Source organism: Geospiza fortis, unplaced genomic scaffold, assembly GCF_000277835.1.
Source record: "Geospiza fortis unplaced genomic scaffold, GeoFor_1.0 scaffold413, whole genome shotgun sequence".
Taxonomy (NCBI): Eukaryota; Metazoa; Chordata; class Aves; order Passeriformes; family Thraupidae; genus Geospiza; species Geospiza fortis.
Genome location: NW_005054386.1, coordinates 2,342,418 through 2,361,664, shown reverse-complemented (window position 1 = coordinate 2,361,664; position 19,247 = coordinate 2,342,418). Strand labels below are relative to the sequence as shown.

The following is a 19,247-nucleotide window of genomic DNA, read 5'->3' as shown; positions in this document are numbered from 1 at the left end:
CCACCTCCCCCTGCCCTGGGCTCACAGATCCACCCTTTGGGAAGCTGCTTGTCCCAGTCCCACCACTGCTTGTGCAGAACATGTGCACATCAGTGACAATGGCATCAAGGAAGAGATTTCTTTTCCCTCCTTTATCTTTTTTTATTTTAATAATTTATGAAAGTTTTCATGCAAGTTAGAATTTACTGAGGTAATTTGGGCATATGAGTAAATTGGTAATGGTATATAGATCATTTTACTCTAGGTCTTGATATTGACCTAAAATTACAATCTGATGGCTCTTAATGTATATGAAAAGCTTTGTCAGGTATCTTTTCAGTTCTGTTTGCTAGTAAATTAGGTTACAACTGTTCATAGTTTATTGATTTCAGTTCAGGATAATAAAGCATTTATAGTATTTGGTTCCAGTTTCCTTCCTGCTCTGAGAGGTACAGATACAGGAGATTCTTTTTCCCACTGCCTGTATGGGAGGATGACCGATTGCTCAGGGAGGCTTTGAACAGCAGGGCTGCTGCACTTTGCTCTCCTCTGCCTCAGTGACTTCTGTATTAAAATAAGGGATTGCAGTGTTATCCTGGGGAAGAGCAGCAGCTCCTCAAAGGGTGGAGCATTAGTAAAATCACTGGTGGGAGGTGCAGTAGGACATTACTTAGAGCACACTTTGTCCAGGGGACTGAGGTGCAGCTGTGACTGCTGCCAGAGCCAGATGTGTGAGTTCATGAGCTTGGAAATACAGTGTGAAATTCTGGATAGCCCAGCATGGATGGGAACTCACCTGGGCCACAAATGGGGGAGTTACAAAGGAGGTGGTTAACTAGGACACTTTATTGACTCTGCACATGTCAACAACTACCAACACTAATTCACATAATGGCTATCAGTAGAGTATTCCTTCCTTCAGTTTCTGCTGGCCAACTGCTTTCTCTCTAGTCCCAGGCTTAGTAGCTCATGTTCTCCACACTCCTGCTGAGATTTAAGTACAGCAGAAAGGCACCCACCGACCCAGCTGGGACAAAATGCCAGTTGATTTTAGCCTGTATTGGCTAAAATCAGTGAGCCTTTTGAAGTTTGGCAGACAAAATTGTACAGGAAGAGAAAACACCACTGACTTCTGTGGGATTGTGGGTTCACACCTACTGTCTCTGCCCTGCTCAGCAATGGAAATAGAAATTTGTTGGTGAATCACTATAACAATTTAAGTTTTGATTTCCATTAAAAAAAAATCTTTTAAAACAATCCTTAGATTTGCAGACAGAATAATGTACCATGTGCCTCTGTATCACACACAGATCTCAAGTTAGTCATTGACCATTTATCTATAGAACAGGCCCAGATGAATGCCATGCTTCCTGGGCCTCCAAACAAAAGACAAAATCTTCAGTGAAAAGAGAATAGACCTTGTATTGATTTACATGACACAGGAATGTGGCTCTGCCTGGTGGAGAGGTGAGTGTTAGAGGTTACAATTCCTTCTCATGTGTTGTTTTCTTTAGATTTATGGTAGTGTCATCACAACGTATGGCAGAGTTGTTTTCTTTTAGGTTTGTTTTCACATTTTTAAGGGACTGTTTCAAAGTCACCACTGTAAAATGGTGTGTTTGGAAATGAATGAACTTGCAGTAGTGTCTTGGGAATTGTGATAGAGCTTGTACTTCTTACTTTTGTTAAATTGTGCTTTTAGTTCCTGTGCGTTTTCTTCGCTCTAGAACTGTATTTCCTCAAAGGTCTGTGTTGGGGAACTGAAGGAGCACAACCCATTCACTCTATCCTGGTGCAACGCACAGTGTGGCTGTAGCAGGACCCCACTGCAGTGTCTGCTTTCTGACAGAATGCAGCCTCTGCCTTACTGTCCTCTTCAAGCTTGGAATTCAGCTTTAAACCTGCAAGCTTAGATGATTTTTTTACTTGAAAAGCCTCTGACTTTTTGAGCCTTCATGCTCAGCTTACAAAGCTTGCCTTGTGTGTTTGCTTTACTGGCTTGTTTCTAAAATAAATAGTTCTTTTGGTTCTTCCTGTTTTTTAATGGTTATGGAACTTTTCCCAGATTAAGCCCATCATAGGCACACTGAGGCTGGAGAGGACCTCTGGAGCTCACCTAATCCAAGTGTCAGTGTTGAACTGAGACTGGGCTCCTAAGGGCTTTGTGCAGTGAAGTCTTGAAAAAGAGCAAAATTCCCCAGCCCCTGCAGCAACCTCTCCAGTGCTTATTTGTCCCCAGAGGGATTTTTACTCACCTCATTTCTGTTCAGAACTTCCTGTACTGGTTTGCACTGGTGGTTTCTCACTCCCCTTTGGTTGCCCCCAGTAAAGCCCCATCTCCCTCTTCTCTGTGGCCTCACAGGAACAGCAAGGCCACTGCTGGCCATTTCTGCAAGTAAACAAGTCCAGTTCCTTCATCTCTCCATGTAGATCCCATGTTCCAGTCCCTTGAGACTCTGACATCCTTCCCTGGACTTGCTACAATTTGTGAACATCTTTCTTGTTTAGTGGGAGAACTCTCTGCAGTATTATTGCCTTCTATAAAGTACTGCTAAAAATAATGGTACCAAGAAATCATTTATCTTGGTAGGTAATACAGAATTGGAACAAAGAGAGCATTTTAAGGCTTGTGTTTAACTTAGAATAAATTGGTTACAACCACAGAGAATTCTGGTTTCACAAGGTAAATTTTGTTAAACTGCCTTTTTAATTTTGTTCTTTGTACTTAACATCTAATCCTTAGAAAAAGAACTGACTAAACTTTGGACCTCTAGTTAATTTTCTGTTTTGAAAAGCAAAGCTATAAACTTGTTCAAACTTGTCCAATATCTCTGGAGGATAGGCAATTTTAAAACACTATCAATTTCATATACTGTGGATGGAGAGCAGGATGTCTGTACAGCTGTACAGATACAATAAATACTTAGTTTAAATCAAGTGTCTTCATTGAAGGGATAAATTTTATTTTGCAAGAGTCAATGATACAACTGACTGTGGTAGGTGAAACAGAATTTGCTTTGAATTTGCTTTAAACGCTTCTTGCCAAGTTCCCTTGGGTTTGATCTCTGTCCTTGTCACAGAGAGCTGATGCTTTTGCCTGGAAGTTCAACCATGGCAGTTGAGGAACGTTGGGATCCCTGTGCTGGATGCACAGCAATCCAGGCAGCAGATGGCAAAATTGTGGGGGCTGGCTTTAATGCAGGGAGCTTAGAGTTGTGAAGAAATTAGACATTGCAGCTTGGTTATTGTTCAGTCTGTGAAAGGGCAACGGAAAGAAAGGACCAAATGGGTTTTGCAGAGATTGCATGCACTTTTAAGAGCAGTTTTAAACTTGTTTCTCCTTTCTGACTGATCCTGCTTGGTGAAACTCTGGCACAGATGGTGGGTTGGAGAGGGCTGTTGGCATTTCTCACGTGGCAGCTTCTCTGAGCTCTCCCCACGTGAGCTCCCCTGTTCTGGGCTGGTGCAGCTTCAGCCCTTGCTGTCCCCAGCTGCCTTCAGGCACCCCCTGTGGGGTGTTGGATGAGGATGTCACACAGGGCTGAGGAGCCAGGATGGGCTTCTCTGTGACAGCCCAGCCCTGTGAGCAGGGACTGCTGGCAGAGTGGCACCGAGGAAACCCCTCATCCACCAGCAAATGCCAGGCTTTCCTTGGAGACACCCACAGCTAGGAGAGAGTAAGCGGAATGATGATCCTGTGCAGGAAATCGGCAATGTGAGTGAAGATTAGAGTATGTGTTCTGTCCTGAATGATTAGGTAGATAACAGGAGATAATGTCTGCTGAAGCATGTGGCCTTTTCTCCAGAGAGATTTTCCTCCAGAGGGACTGAGGCCTTTTTCTTCATTATTTGAGATGGAGCAGAGGATGTAGTGATGTCTGCACAGTGACTGTACAACATTATGAGATATTTGCTGCTTTTGGGGATCTTGGATTAGTTGATTTTCTAGAAGTGTGTTTTTCTGGACTGAGGTTATTAAAAAATTCCGTTAATCAAGATAACCCTCAGTGTTCTCTTCTGCTGTGATAATATGTGAGTAAACCTTGCACTGCAGATTTGGATGGACCAGCTTTCAGGGTGGCAAACTCAGTTCCTGTGGACCCTGGAAATTCACTTCAGACATTTTGAGTTACAGCTGGTCATTTTTTGTAATGGTTATTGTATCCATCACTGCAAGGTTGAATTAATTTCTATAAAGCAATTAATTTTCCTTTATTAAAAGATGGAACAGCACTTGTTAGCTGAGACTGTTCCAGTGTAACTTTCTTACTTCATTATGCAAAGTTTCATTGCTGGCTGAGGCAATCTAGAATTTAAAATGTTTCAGCAAATACTTGTATGGAGGCTGTTGAGAAATAATGTCATCCATTCCATGTGCCTTATCACGATGTTCTGTTGTTTTCCATTCCTATTTCTTTTTTCTTTTAACTTTTTCTTCGCTTACCTTGAACCTTTTAAAACAAAGAATCACTTCAGGAAGCTGTTATTTCTGATAAAATCTATGTGTTTACAAAGGTGGAGAACTCACAAGAAATAAGTACCAGTTCACACAAATAGAAACGCTCTCAGTTTTTTCCTCTTTTTTCCTTTTTTTTTTTCTCCCCCCGTTGGTTTTCTGTAATAGAATATCAGAGCTTAGCTGAGTGGATTATTCACGTGTGTAATTTGGAATAGTTTTATTGAAATTCTACTAAATACTATTAGGCATTTTAAAAGATTGTTGATTTTCCTTACCATATAAGTTGATACAGCCTTAACAGTGGTCTCTAGTAAAGCCTTCTGCAAAAAATATTTTTATAGATTGACACTGCTAGCGGGGGGAAAATGCATTAAATCTCCTGTTAATAAGCAAATGAAAATTGTTGGTATCAAATTGAGGCAAGAGAGGTTCTGTGGAAGCTGTAAAGAAAGAAAGGGACTGTTTCTTACACAGAATGAGAGAAAATTATTTAAGTGTAGACTGAAAAACAGGTGGTGTTCTTGACTGAAATGATAAGTAAAGTACCTAAACCTGTAACTGCTTGCATGATTTCTGCATTTGATGAGTTTTAAGAATAGTCTTGTAGAGGTCTGAAAATAGCTAAGAAACTTCTTGAGCAGCACAATCATCTCACAGTAGGATGAGATGTGCACAGGAGCTTTGCTGATCTCAGATTCTGGCAGAGTTCCCTGCACAGTGTATTCATCTGTAAACAAGGAATGGAAGGCACATTCCTGGTGTTTCTCTCTTGGCTGATCTTGTACCCAGTGGTACAGGTTTTGCTGCTGCCAGCAGGAGTGGAGGTGCTCAATGGATGTAGAATTACAGTGTGTTTTAGCATAAGGAAGTGAAAAAATAATTAGGAAGGAACTACCTTAAAATTCTTGGCATTAGACCTTCTTGGGTGCAAGAGAAGTACAAATCCTTTGGTATTTCATTTCTCCAACTTGATAGCACAGTCATGTATTTAAAATCCAAATCCTTCAGTCTAATGTGGAAGCACAGTGCCCAGGAGCTCCCAGAGACAGCTGATGGATTAGCGTGGGTGGGAAGGAAAAGGCTTGTGGATATGGACGCTATTCAAATCCATCATGGAAACTCTGGCCATAAATAAGGTTTCTGAGAAAATGAAAAGATAAAGGAGCCTGACAAGAGGACAGCACACTGGAAAATGCTGGTGAATAATTAAATGAGCTAATAACCAGGTGCTGGTGAAAAAAAAACCGAGAGGGGAATGGTTGGAACACAACTTATGCTCCAACCAGCTTGATGTCTTGGCTCCATTGCTGGTAAGGTTGCAAATCCCATTAGGTTAATTAAAGACAGCATTTTACCTAGGACTAGAATTAAATAAGTGCATCACCCGTGGACAATTAAATAAAGCAAGTTGTCACTCCTTGTATGGGCATTTAGATCTGTCTCACTTCTGTAAATGTGGATCAGTTTGATCAAGGACTTAATCAAAAATTATTTAGACAATTACTCCCTGTTTCAAAAGTATTCTCTAGTGATAGGAAACTATTACACACAATCATTAAAGCATGCTTTACAGCATTGTCTTAATGATACAATGATAAATTATTCTACCTTTCTTCATTAACAGCAGTTTAGCAGTAGATAATATTATTGTTTATTGTTTCTAGCTAGTGAAACAGTGACAGTATTCTTTAGGAAATTAGTTCTAGCAAATTTAGTCTTTTGAAGTGACCAGTTTGTATTTGATCTTTAAATTGTTTTTGTGAACTTGTTCAGCTATACTAATTTTAAGTAATTATATTAATTGAGACCTTGGCTTTTTGTGTTGTTTTATAGTGGCTTGATTTTATTTATTTATTTTTTTAAACCTGACAGCATGGAGTGATGGAAGTATTTAGATAACAATTGTACTGAGAGCAGGAAACCAAGCCCTGGAACTTGGGGTTTCAAATGTGCAGCAAACTCACTTTGTGACCTCGGGTGGGACTCTTGTCTTCATGGTGTTTAACCTTTGCTGTAGAATAAGATTGATACACATTTAGCTCTCCTGGCTGTTCAAAAGTCTGATAAATATCTGTGAACAGCTGTGAGTTGGTAGTGGAAATATGTTATGCCTGGGTAAAATCTCTCTTTTTCTGGAATGGGGGATAGTTCAGGCCTCACCCAGAAAAGAAGGAAGAACACTCTCAAATAGGAAAAAGTTGAAAGCTTTGCATGGTTTTGCCTTTGTGTACCTGGGAAGAAAAGATTTCAACCCCCTTTGTATAACTAGCAATGTTCTGCTTAGTACCACTTTGGGGTATTTATAAGCCCTTCACTGAGAAAGGAGCTTTTCTCACCTCTGAGTGACTGTGCCACAATCTCCTCATGGTTGCTGTAGCTTCTAGGATGGGAATCAACAGGATAGTTGATGATCAGCTACTGAATTTTGTTCTATCCCAATAATATTTTACTGAATTTCAAACAATTTTCAATAAAAATCGACTAAATATACTGTGTGGCTATTGAGGCACGAAGTCAATGTTTGTGAAGTTTTCTGTTTCTCATTCTCTCAGAGAAAGACAAGCGCTTGGTTTGTAGCAGCTGAACACAAAGACTTGGGTGGTTCATGTGTGCCACACTCTGCCTCAGGCCTGGGACACTGAGATGCTTTGCTGATAATTAAATGTTACTGATGTGATTTCCAAATCTGTGGTGCTCCCCAACTTGTGCATAAACTAGAAGCCACATTTAAGAACATTTATGACTTTGTACCTGAGTTGGTCAAGCAGCTTTCCCAGATGTGCTCTGAGAAAGAAACTCTCCATTTGTCCTTGGTGTGAGCTGTGGTTCTGAGGCCCCTGGGGATAGGGAAGAGCTGGGCTCACATCCCCCCACCTCCTCTGCCCCATGGAAAGGGGAATCCATTCGGGGAGGAATAAGGGGTTAATCCTCAGCAGTCAGTGAATGATGGGGCACTGTTTGAAAACTGTCTCTAGCTCCTGGGCTTTTCATCCTTTCTCAATGGAATGTTGTTTTCTTAATGGAATGCTATTTTCATAATAGATTCAAACAGTTCTGGGATTTATATAAAGTTCCTGGAGTACAGAAATCTCTGAAGATAGTCTAGAAATAAAAACATGTATATTTAAACAGATAAAAATACATATATGGGATAAACATTTGGCTCAGTGCTTAATTTTGTTGTTGTGTGTACCATTTTGACTGCCATTAGCATGAAAATACTTCCTAGAGCTTTTATTTATTAAAATGAAAAAAATTAAACAAGTTTTCTCTGCAGTAAAGCAGAACACAGAATGCCTATAAGCATTGTGTGTCTTATGTTACTTAACTTGCATCATTCCTCACAACTGTTCTGACATAGCTGTTTACCATGTCATACTAAATATATCTAATTTTCAGCTTAATATAGAGTAGCTCACTAAAACAAAAATTCAGTATTTGGACAGAAAAAAAAAGAATTAAAAAATTCAGAAGAACAATTTGTCAACGAAAAATGAGGCTACACCAAACAGACTGTCCAAATATATTTTGGTTTTTGCTGCAAAACCAGCATACTTGTCATCAATATTACTTTTATCTAATAAAGTGCACATATTGTAGTGCACTTAGTTGTAGTATTTAGTTTAAATTTTCATTTTGTTTATTCCTGTTTTTTTTGTAGACAGAGAGGATTCAGAAGTAGAGATGTTTTTTTTCACTAATATTAAAATCAGAAATAAATACAACAGTTAAGTAACCATTTAATTTTTTTGCCTGAAAATTTGCATGGCACCAAAGCTGAATTGTTGCATTTTCTCATTTCAAAAAATAGTCTTTGCATAAAATAATGAACAGCATTTGAATATCTGAATCACAGGCCTGTTTCCAACTGCTGCTCCTGAAAAGGAGTCCAGCCTTTTAAGAGACCTTTTTTTTCAGATTGGTACATGGTGTGCTACTTCTTTTAAATAAAAAAAAAAAGAGGGGAAAAAAAGAAAAAAGGCTGTTTCCAACAATGTCTGCAACTATTGTAATGTTTTGATTTAGTCGTGCCAGGTGATTTGGGGGCACAATATAAATGTGAAGTTCTTGTTTTCCCTGAACTGCCAAGTGATTCCTGGGCTCTGTGTGGTGTGAGTGGCAGTTCTAATGGCCCTGTACATTGTGATCATGTCAGGATCATTGCAAAATGCAGCAAACAAGCCCTTACTTGAGTTAGATAAATGTATGAATCAAATTTAAATTTACAGAGAGTTTTAGTGTAAGCTTCTCTCAGCCATTAAAATTCATCTTGAGCCCTCCCTCCATGCCTTCTATTGATTTGCCTGTGCTAACACAAAGAGGAGTGGTCAGTTTTTTTAAACTCCCTAAACAAAAACCTATTTTTCATTTCTCTTCTCAGCTTTTTCTTCTCTTGTCCTCCCTCTTTGTTCCCCCTTATGTCTGTTGTCCCTGCAGGATGTGCAGTGTTTTAATGCCCTTGCACTGCCCACAGTTACAATTATTTTCTCATTACCCCTGCCGAAGTCATGGGCAGGTACACAGTTGCTTTACAGAACCAGAATAAATCTTACATAAATCTTATATTGGATGAATTGTGAGTCAGAATGTATTACACATGTGTAACCTGGGGCACATGGGATCTGTGTCCATCAGCAGCAAACGCAGCCTGAGCTATTTATTGCTTCAGATTGACTCCGATGGTTGGCCCAGATCGGCTGAGACTGTATTCCTGTGAAACTTGACCAGCCCTTTAGCAGGCCATTATAAATAATAAATATTTTCTGAGTAAACACCTTTCTCAGAAAGTTAGTCAGGGCTCCTTTTTTTCTGAAATAATTAAACCAAAACTAGATGAGAAAAACAGTTGAAACCACTTGTTAGTGGTTGTACTGCTCTGTAGTGTAAGTGGGTCAGGATGAGCTGTATTAGTTAAATCCTTTGAAACAAAAGAAATTATTAAATCAGTTATGATTTAGGTCAATGACTCAAAATAAACCATTCACAGAGTGCCCTTGAGACAGACAAGTCAAAGAGTATCAGGAGTTCTGAACTCAAATTGCATCTCACCATCATTCTCTAAGCAAAGCTATCACACCTTACCTTTCCAGGAATACAGTACATAAATATTTCACTGTCTAACAGGAAAGGTGTTTAGCACTGAATTGAATCAGTATTTAATCTATTTAACATAAGAATGAAAAAAAAAGTGAAATAGCTTTTCTAGGAGTGTTTCACAACTTAATTGACTGTGTTTTAAGCCATGTATGGTGATACTGTTGTCTAAATTTTGAGAATGGTTTGGGCATGATGCTCTGGAACTGGTTTCTGCCTGGCTGCTTTTAGTTCAAATAAATCTCCAAAGCACAGGTGAGGAGGAGAGAATTATCCCTGAGAATATTTTTTTGTGTTCAGGTAGAGGTGTTTAGTCTCAGATGCTTGGGATTTGTCCTCAAGTAATGGAAAAATAAGGGAAACAAAAAATAAAACTAATAAATATGAAAATGACATTGAACTAAACTTCCAATAAAAATGTTATCATTTTATCTACAGCATTTGAAGGATCTACTAAAATTAGTGAAGTTCAAGAAATTTTAATAGTCTGGTGTCATAAAATAAAGTTATTCACCAAGTTATTCTGATGTCTGATTCTTGTAACAGGATTTTTCCTTATGAAAGATCAAAGTAAAGATCTTGGGACATTTCTACATTTATTTTCTTATGTTAGCCAGTTGGAGTTACTGTAGCACAGACGTTGTGCCTCACATGCTGCATGTACAGATGACTGAGGAATATTTCCAGGCATGATCAGCAGTGGAACACTGTCTTACCATTTCCTTTTCTATTTGTAGGGGAATTGCACAAAACTCTAAACATAATGGTTATTGAGGGAACAATTTCAAAAACTCTTGTCTTCCTGAGAAGATGCTTTCATAAGCTAACGTCCTGGAAATGCTCAGAAGTTTTATCTCAGTCAGAGTAAATCCTTCTTTTAACTAGAGTAGCAAGGAATTAATTGTTCTTTCAGAAACAATAGAAATCAGGCCAGACAGCTTTAAGTTTAGCAGTCATAAAAACAAAAAGCTGTTTGTTTATCTGAACTGACAGACAATATAGAATTCATGTGGAATGACAGGCTTTTGTGTTGAATAGCATCATGAGGGCTCCCAGAGAGTAACTGGCAGGCTTTGCTCCATGCTGTAGTGTCGGTGTCTGTTTCTGTGTTTATAATTGTGATATATTCATATCTGGATTTGATGAGAGAGTATTAAAATGGGATCAAAGAGCCAGGCATTGTTAATCTAAATGATCATATATCTCCTGAAACTTCAAGAAACTCTTTGTGCCACCAGTGTTAAAATGCTTTACAGTTAACATGCTTTCCAGTTCAATCAGTATTACAGCACCAAAGAATTGCACTAAAAAATTCAGATATGGAGGAGTCAGCTTAGCCACTGCATGTTCAGAGAGCTGAGAAACAGAAATGTGGATTGAATCTTTCTTTCTCTTTAATCTGAAGTTATAAAACGAACCTTAATGGTTTCAAGTGCCAAATGTCTCTGCTTTTGTTTTGGCTTTTTTGTAGGTGTTGTTTTGTGACTTTTTTTCCTCTCTGAAATGTTAAAAATAAATGAAAAAGAAGGAAAGAAGTAAGCATGTTTACAGTTCTTATTCCTCACAGATTGCAGAATACCTGTGGGTGGTTTAAAGCAACTGTTTCTCATGGTTACCTAACTTTAAAATACAGAAAGAAAAAAAAAAACCAAAAAACCAAAAACCACAACGAGGCTAAATGTCAAATCTAAATGAAGGCAAGAAACCTTTTCTCTAGGTCACCAGCTCCTCTGGCCAAGTACATTTATTCCCTCTTAGGCCCATAATCTGTTTCAAAAAGCAGTGATTTAGCCAATACTTGTGCCAGTGCTGTGACCTCTTCTCCTGCAGGTGCAAACAGCTACCACAAGGAAAGGCTTTGCTGCCTTCTGCATGTTTTATCATCCTCTGCTGCAGTTTGTTCCCTTGGTGGCAGAGATGGCACAGGGAATCACTGCTGAAATGCTTTGGTGGTTTCAGCAAAGCTTCTGGCCTGGGCACATTCTGCTGGGTGGCCTTGGCAGGGGAACCTGGACGGAGAGAGGACAGGGACAAGGAAAAGCCCTTCAACTGTCCCAGCTAAATTCACCCAAACCATCCTTCAACTCCTTAGCCATGTAGAGAAAAGCAAGATTTGTTGTTCCAATTTTTGCTTATTAGCAAATCTGAGTAATTTTTTATGTGGGAATATTTCATTTCCAACAAAAAAAATTTGTCATGAGGATTTCTCAGGACTAGCACAGACCTGGGCATAGAATGCCATGAGAAAAAGACATGCATACTAATACCAGCTGAAAATAATTAGTACCCCAGTGGGTAGGGTGTTTGTGCTTTTACTGTATTTCTTCTTTTCTACAGTAGCTTTCATTTTGCAGTTTTTGTATGCTAACGATTCATATATTAAAGTCTATATGCCACAGTAAGGGTGTCCTAATTAAGCACACTGTAGAAAACTCTATGGTCCACTGAACAAGAGGATATTTAGACAGTTTTCAAGAGCTCCAAGTACTGAGTTGGATAAACTGGTCGACTTGAGGGGTGGTGAAGAAGCTCATCCAGTCACATTCTGGGGTGCACAAGAGCAGCCAAGCCCCAAAGTGTGCTCAGACACTCACAGACACACAGCAATGTCAGGGCTGGGATGGACCTTTGGAGAAACTTTGTCCAGCTTCAGAGTAGGGCCTTGGATTAATGTTAACCAGGGGCCATAAAATCAGTTGCTGCTGCTTGTGAACACGTTGTTAAAGGATAATGTACAGCTCTGTAATGGATTAACACTGAATAGGAATAGTCTCCTCTTTGGAACTCTCCTGCATGCTTCAGTCTTAATTGCAAGTCTTCCTGCAGGAAGAATGGAAATAATTAAAGCTGGTTTGAGTCTGCTTTTCTTCTGTTGCATAACAGAAATAAATATTGCTCTGTCAGTTCTGTGTTGTTACCAGAGTTCATTCAAAAATCAAAAGATGACAGTGTTATTGTTTTATCATTGTTTTTTAAACAATAATTTAGATAGAATGCAATTATCTTACAGCATTTCATTTTTTTCTCTCCACCCATTCTGGTCAATTATTTCCATTTTTTAGAGGATGCATGATCTGGGCCTTCCCTTTCTTCTCCATCTGTGCCACATTGTTCTTCAAGGACAAGCCAGGGAAAGTAGAATTAAACAAAGCATCGTGGCAGCATTACTTACTCCTTTCTCATCCTTTCATGTTGTTAGGTGGCAGTGACTGACCCCAAACAGAAGAGTGGCTCTCCTGGCAGCACTGTGCCTGGCTCAGAAGGATGGACATCAAGGACAGGAGGCACCGCTCGCTGACGCGGGGCCGCTGCGGGAAGCAGTGCCGCTACACCAGCTCCTCGCTGGACAGCGAGGACTGCAGGGTGCCCACCCAGAAGTCCTACAGCTCCAGTGAGACCCTCAAGGCCTATGACCACGACAGCAGGATGCACTACGGCAATCGGGTGTCTGACCTGGTGCACAGGGAGTCGGATGAGTTTCCAAGACAAGGTATGTTTGCAGTCAGGACTGGTTCCTGTTACGGTGCTCCTCAGTGCAGTCTGTTCCTTGTGAAAGCATCTCAGTGCTACCAGGAGTTTTAATGAAAGAGCTCTAGGAAAATGGATATTATCTTACCATTATTTCCACTGCTTTGTGCTAAATTAGAAAGTTCTTCCTTTTCTCAGAGTTCTGGTACTTTTGAAATCCACAATTTGTAAATGAGGCAAATCGAGATTCACTGATCAAAACATCTGATAGACACAAATGCCATGACCCTTAACCAGAGGATGTCTTTTGTACAGATATTGGGGTTAGCCAATGTGCTAGCTTGGTATCTTGTTTCCTAGGTTAATTTTGGAGATGGTAATGGCATTTTCACCTACATGCGTCTCTCTTTAACACAGAATCTGTACTGAAAAGACAACTAAAACATTGTTATGGTAAAAACCCATATGGCCAACATACACATTATTTATCAGGTGCCTTGGAATTCCTTTCCTGTTCGTGAATGCTGGGTAACTGAGCTGTGGGAATGGGAGTGCTGGTTCCTCTGACTTCATTTTGTCACTGCTCACACATATTGCTCACCCTAGACCTCATAAAAACTAAAAGGAGGAAACCCATCTAATTCCTTTTGTAATTGGCTGTAATTGAGCGTTGCAGCCTACAACTAATGTTTGAAATAATCTGCCTGTATTAACTGGTAAGCTAGGGGAATTAATCTCTTATTTTATAAAAGGGTCCTTGCTATGTCCAATAGATTAATGAATTAAAAATGTAAATGTTTTTACTTGAAAACCTGTAAATGTGCCCTGTACACATGTAGTTTTATTCTCATTTGGGTATTTTCTTGTCTCAAGAACTTGTAAGCCTCTGTGCTGTAACCATTAGTGAACATTGCTTTATAGGAACTGTGTTTACTCATGTGGTTTACTTGCCCAGATAGCCAGGCTAAATTGGAATTCTATCAATGATTAGATATGGCATTTGAATGAAAAGCCTTGGTTTAGTGTCAGTTGAAGAATCAGATATGATTCATACCAGCTAAGATACAGGCAGGCTTGATGGAGAAATGTTTTGTGCCCTCTCAATGGAAGGAAAGTCATCAGGTCCATCAGTTAAGAGTACCACAATTTAAATACAGAAACTCTTCTGGTTTGAAGATGTGCTTGTTAACAGCGTGTGATGGTTCTCTGCTGCACTTTCTAACATTGTGGCTCAAGGGATGGGAAATTACCACACTTGTTGTGGAAATCCTGCAGTGGAAGGTCATTTCTTATACCTGGTATCACATCACTCATCTTGTTTCAAACATTCTGACAGCAGTCAGTGTCTGTCTTCCCCTTTCAATCAAACTATCTAATAATAAGTGTTGATAATTAAGCCCTTGTCTAAGCCCTTGTTTCTCTCACATTTGACTGCAGACATGTGGGAGTGTTTGCATTGTGCTTGGTCTGTCAAACACCCAGTTCTGTTTTCTGGGGTAATCTCTGTTCTTGGAGGGTCTTTCTTTGCTTAGAGGCGTTTATCTAAGATAAAGCATCAAAGTGTGCCTCGAACCTCTGAGCTGCTGGAGCCATTTTCACTGCAGTTTGTTCTACTTTACTGTACAGGAGTCATCTAAATATTACTTTTCCCTATCAAGATGATTGATGCTTCAGCTCAAGTGCCTCATTTTAGTTTGCAGGTCATTATTCAGCATTTCATAATGGTCTTTTTCTCTTGATTACTGATTTGACAACTGTTCATCCTCCCCCTGCTCTTAATGTGTTCTTCTCTGCCCTCTTTACAAAGGGGAATGCAAGTTGTTGGTAACTGAATTGAAACACTACTCAGATTTTTTTTATTATTGTTACTTTTTCCCCTACTAGTTTGTGTTGTTGTGTCTAAATAAATAGTGTTTATTTTAGAGAGCTGAAGTAATTTTTTTGTTAGATAATGAACAGCAACTCCTTATTTTCCTGCTTTTGTTAAGTTTAGAAAGCAATTTTTTTTAGAAAATAAGTCTGTGTGATGATTCTTTATATTTGAAAGCTGGATATCTTTCTGATTGAACACTTTTACTGGTATGATATTCAAGAAAATATGACAGGTAGATCTAGATTAAGATTTGGCAGCTGTTCTCACTTTCTATATTACCATTAGATGGATAAAAATGTGGTTCATATGTGGAAGTTCTGTTCATTACATCTTGTGCATCCAGTTTCCAGCTGCAGACATCTAGGAATTTATACATTTAAATTTATTCTAACTTTGAGTGGGTGTTATGATGGGATTAAATTCTGTGGGAAATAAACATGATTAAAACAGTCTTTAGAGATTTTTTTGTTTTCCTATTAGAAAAAAGCTTGATTTTTTTTTTAAAGGAATTGCAAATATTTTCCTCATTATTTTGTGTCTTCTATTAGAAAAGCTAAGTACTTTTGACTTACTGCAAAGTATTTGGTTTGACCATGGCACTGGAACTATTCACAGCTGTTTTGATCTGCCTGTTGTACATTACTGGGTTTGGAAAATCAGTTAAGATAAAGTTGCATTCATTCTGGTTTTGTTTATCATGGTTTGTCAGCTAAATGCTAATAACAAAAACTATATTCAGAGCTCAGAAGTCTGAAACAGTTCTTGCTGGGTTGTTTTAGTAATTCCCCGAGAGGTATGAAAGTTGTTCAGACTTAAAAGAAGATTTTACCTGTTCACAGTGACTGGTGGCTGCTGTTCAGAGGCCACAGCTGCTCTTACAGGTGCTTGGGCTGGCCAGACTTTGTCTCACTGCTCATACTCCCAATGACACCAAGATGACATCTTTGATCATCTTGTCATCAAACCTGAGTCAACCTCAGCTCTTCTGTTAAAATTAATGTATCCCTTCCAAATCCAACTGAGTTTTAGCAATTACAGTTTTAATACTTCACTCCAGGACCTGTGACCTTTTGAAAATGAAATGTTTTGATGGATTTGGATTAAATACATTAAATAAAATTTCTACCTAGAGTGAGAGCACATTTGTAGTTTTCCTTTGTCACGCAAGGTTTTTGAGTGGCATTCTGCAATCTGTTGATTTTCATTATATCAGTGCAGTTACACAATCTAAGGAAATTTGGGGTAGAGGCAGGGTGGCAGATTCTTTGACATGGAATCAGGTGTAGGGTGACTTGTGTGGGAAAAGGCCTCAAGGCAGCTCTCCTCTTCAAGCCAGTGCATGTGGAACCTCCACTTCTCCTGAATCAGGACTTTGGTTTTAATGGTGACCTGAGAGAAACACCATCCCAGTGTAAAATATGTATTAGAGTGAGACAACTCTTCCATTTCTCCTGTCTAGAATGCATGGGCTTATTGAGAAATAAAAAATTATAAATTGTGTACCTTATTCAATAAAGGAAACATGCTGAATAACACCTCCCTCCCTTACCCTCTCCCTCCCCAAATCATGATAAGATTTTATTAAGTGATTTAAAAACCTGAAAGCACCTTTCATCTGTGCTTTCATCTGTATTGAAGTTGTTACTAATGGAGCAATGTAGCAGCATTGCTAAACAAACATTTAGAGCAGCCTTCTGTCAGTATGCTTTTAAGAAAGGAAAAGGTAAGAAAGCCAAACCCAAACCTAACATTCCTCCTCTGATTTATACTCTAATATCAGTCAAGTGTCCTTTTGAGCTGTAATAGCAATAGACAGGAATTAAACTTAAACTTTGTGTATATTAGATCTGAGTCACAATAAAATCCAGAAGAAAAAGTATTTAGAAGTAGATTTTCAGGGAGACATCATGGGATTGACCTTCAGTCTTTGGGGTGCTTTCTTTTAAATATGCACAAATTGTTTTGTCTTGGTATTTTGTGTACTGTGGTTGTTTTTGTTGTTGTTTTGCTTTGTAATGTTTGAGGGTTTAGTTTTTGTTTGTATCTTTGTTTTGTTTTCTTTTTTTCCTTCTGAGCAGCAAGCTCTCTGGTTTGCAATTGGTAGTTGAAATCAGTTGTGATCATCTCTCCCTTTTCACTTCCCTTATGTTCCCTTTCCATCCTATTTTCTTGGCATTTCACCATTTTATATTGTCATCCATTGTGAGTCCCTTTGCTGGGTGTGCTGGGGTGCTCAGACCTGCTGGGCTGACCCCTGGGAGTCAGAGTCTGACCTGGGCTGAGCAAAGGCTCACCTTCATCTTCTTCTCACCTGCTGGACCAGTTGAGCAGCTCCGATGGGAACTCCAGTAATAATTAATAACGCCAGTGCTGGAAAACCCAGTACTATTCTAATATTAATATGTATTTGTAGAATAAACAACAGATAGACATAATGTGAGAATTCTCTGTACACACAGTTTCTCTCAGGGAATAACTTTTTATTCTCAGCAGTTTCCCACAACTGATCATTATTAAAAATCAGCATTTGTTTACAGTTTAAATTAGAGACTCAGAATGCAGGGATTTCTGATGCATGTATATAAGTTTATATAGACTTATGCTCCTTTTTTCCTCTTTTTTGCTCCTCTATTTAGCTTTCAAAAAAGAACTTCTATTTTTGCTATTTCTCTACTGGACTCCTCATTAGTTGATGATTAAGTTAAATGAGGTTCTATTTTTTAAAAGCATTTGCAAAGTTACATGCACATTGTATAAAGCACATATAAAAGGAAAACTTCTAAAAACTAGATGTTATCAACGTGTACTAAGCACACACTGAATAAATGATAAAAATTAAAACCTCGGGTCTACTCTAAAATAGGTTTAGTAACCATTTTAATGCAAATACCTTTTCAGAAAAACTTCAAAATTAATAGGAAATATGCTTTCTATACGTCATAGTTTCAAATTTCTACCAAATAAAAGATCTTGTGCTTCAATGAAAGCCATGCTTGTTCATCTTGTAGTGCTGGGGTGTGACTGGGTGTTGAACAGAACCTTTCCTTGGTGTGTTTTTGTCCCCCCTCATCCCTTTACTGTGCTATATAATAGAATTCTAAGACTTTGGATACTGAAAATAATAATTTTTGATTCTATAAGTACTTCATTTTCTCATATGCACGTGAGCACACGCTCTTTTAAGAACTTTGTTTACACACATCTGTGGATGCTCTGTCTCATACTAAAATCTTCTGTAAAGGGAGATAATGTACTCCATGGACATGAAGTAATAGTTTTTTATAAAAGATACTTCAAATGAAAATGATTTTTGAATAATTCTAATAGTGAAAATGGATAACATTTAGCAAATCTTGCAAATTTGTTCCACCTTCTGTGTCTTGTCTTACAAAGTTAATTGATATTTTTTAGCATCTGGTTTTCAGCAAGATGTGTTTGGAAGAGAGGCTGCTTACTTGTGAGTGTTCTCAAACTGATGGAGAGACTTAGATTTTCTTCTAATACACTTATTAACATTGAAATGTCAGATTTAGAAAGCTTTTACATTTGATCTGTATGTGAATTGGGCATCTCTGTCTCTGCATCCTAGGTGGGTTCCAGAAAATGAGTTTTTACATGTAGTCCTGAATTTGCTTTAGTGAATATCATTTTGTTTCTGTGAACTTGGTAACCCCTCTTAAGTTTGTTTTCTGGTAAAGAGCAATTAGACCCTTTTCCTTCTCCTCCTCTTTTCTCATAATACAGGAAGAAAGAACCGTTTAAATAAAATAGAGTTCAGCAAATACTTAAGATTCAGCGTTTATTTTGGGTTATACATTGATGAACTCTCCAATGCCACATGCTTTTAAGGTCTGCATCTTCAGAAAAAAAAGGAAAGGATTAGATATTTGTGTTTTAGTGGAGTGTGTGGAAGATGTGTTAAGCACCAGAGGGTATTCACTGCTCCAACACGAGTCAGTTTTCAGCTCAAATGCATTGGGACCAGGTTTTCGGTGTATTTTTGTTTACTCTCCAGTTGTCTTCATCTTTATTTTTGTCCCCCATGTTGTTTTGAAATGTCTTACTACTGGGGGCGAAATTCTAGACTCAGTGGACAGCTGGTTCATCTGTGGTGATGATTAGCTCTGTTTGTATTTCGTCTGTCCTCCCTGTTTGTTCTCCTAACACCTCCAATGCATTATGTGATTTCTAGAAGCTTCTAAAATATTGTGGCTGGGCCCAAATGCACACACTTCACTCACTAAGAAAAACACAAGGAAAGTTTCAAACAAATAAAAATACCGCACAAAGCTCATTGTCTTCCTTAGAGAACCATGGAGGTTTTGGAGTTGAGTGCTGATGACCAATTCATTTAAAGCCTATAAATCAGTAGAA

The 19,247-nt window shown here is 38.6% G+C and overlaps 1 protein-coding gene across 1 annotated transcript in view; it reads left to right on the top strand.

Moving 5' to 3' along the window:
- The window catches only part of TENM2 (teneurin transmembrane protein 2), a 613,414-nt gene that overhangs the window by 121,498 nt on the left and 472,669 nt on the right, over nt 1–19,247 (top strand). Inside the window, exon 3 of the mRNA XM_031060588.1 lies at nt 12,732–13,022. Coding sequence (XP_030916448.1) covers nt 12,797–13,022 — 226 coding nt within the window. The 5' untranslated portion in view covers nt 12,732–12,796. The remainder of the gene's footprint in view (nt 1–12,731; nt 13,023–19,247) is intronic.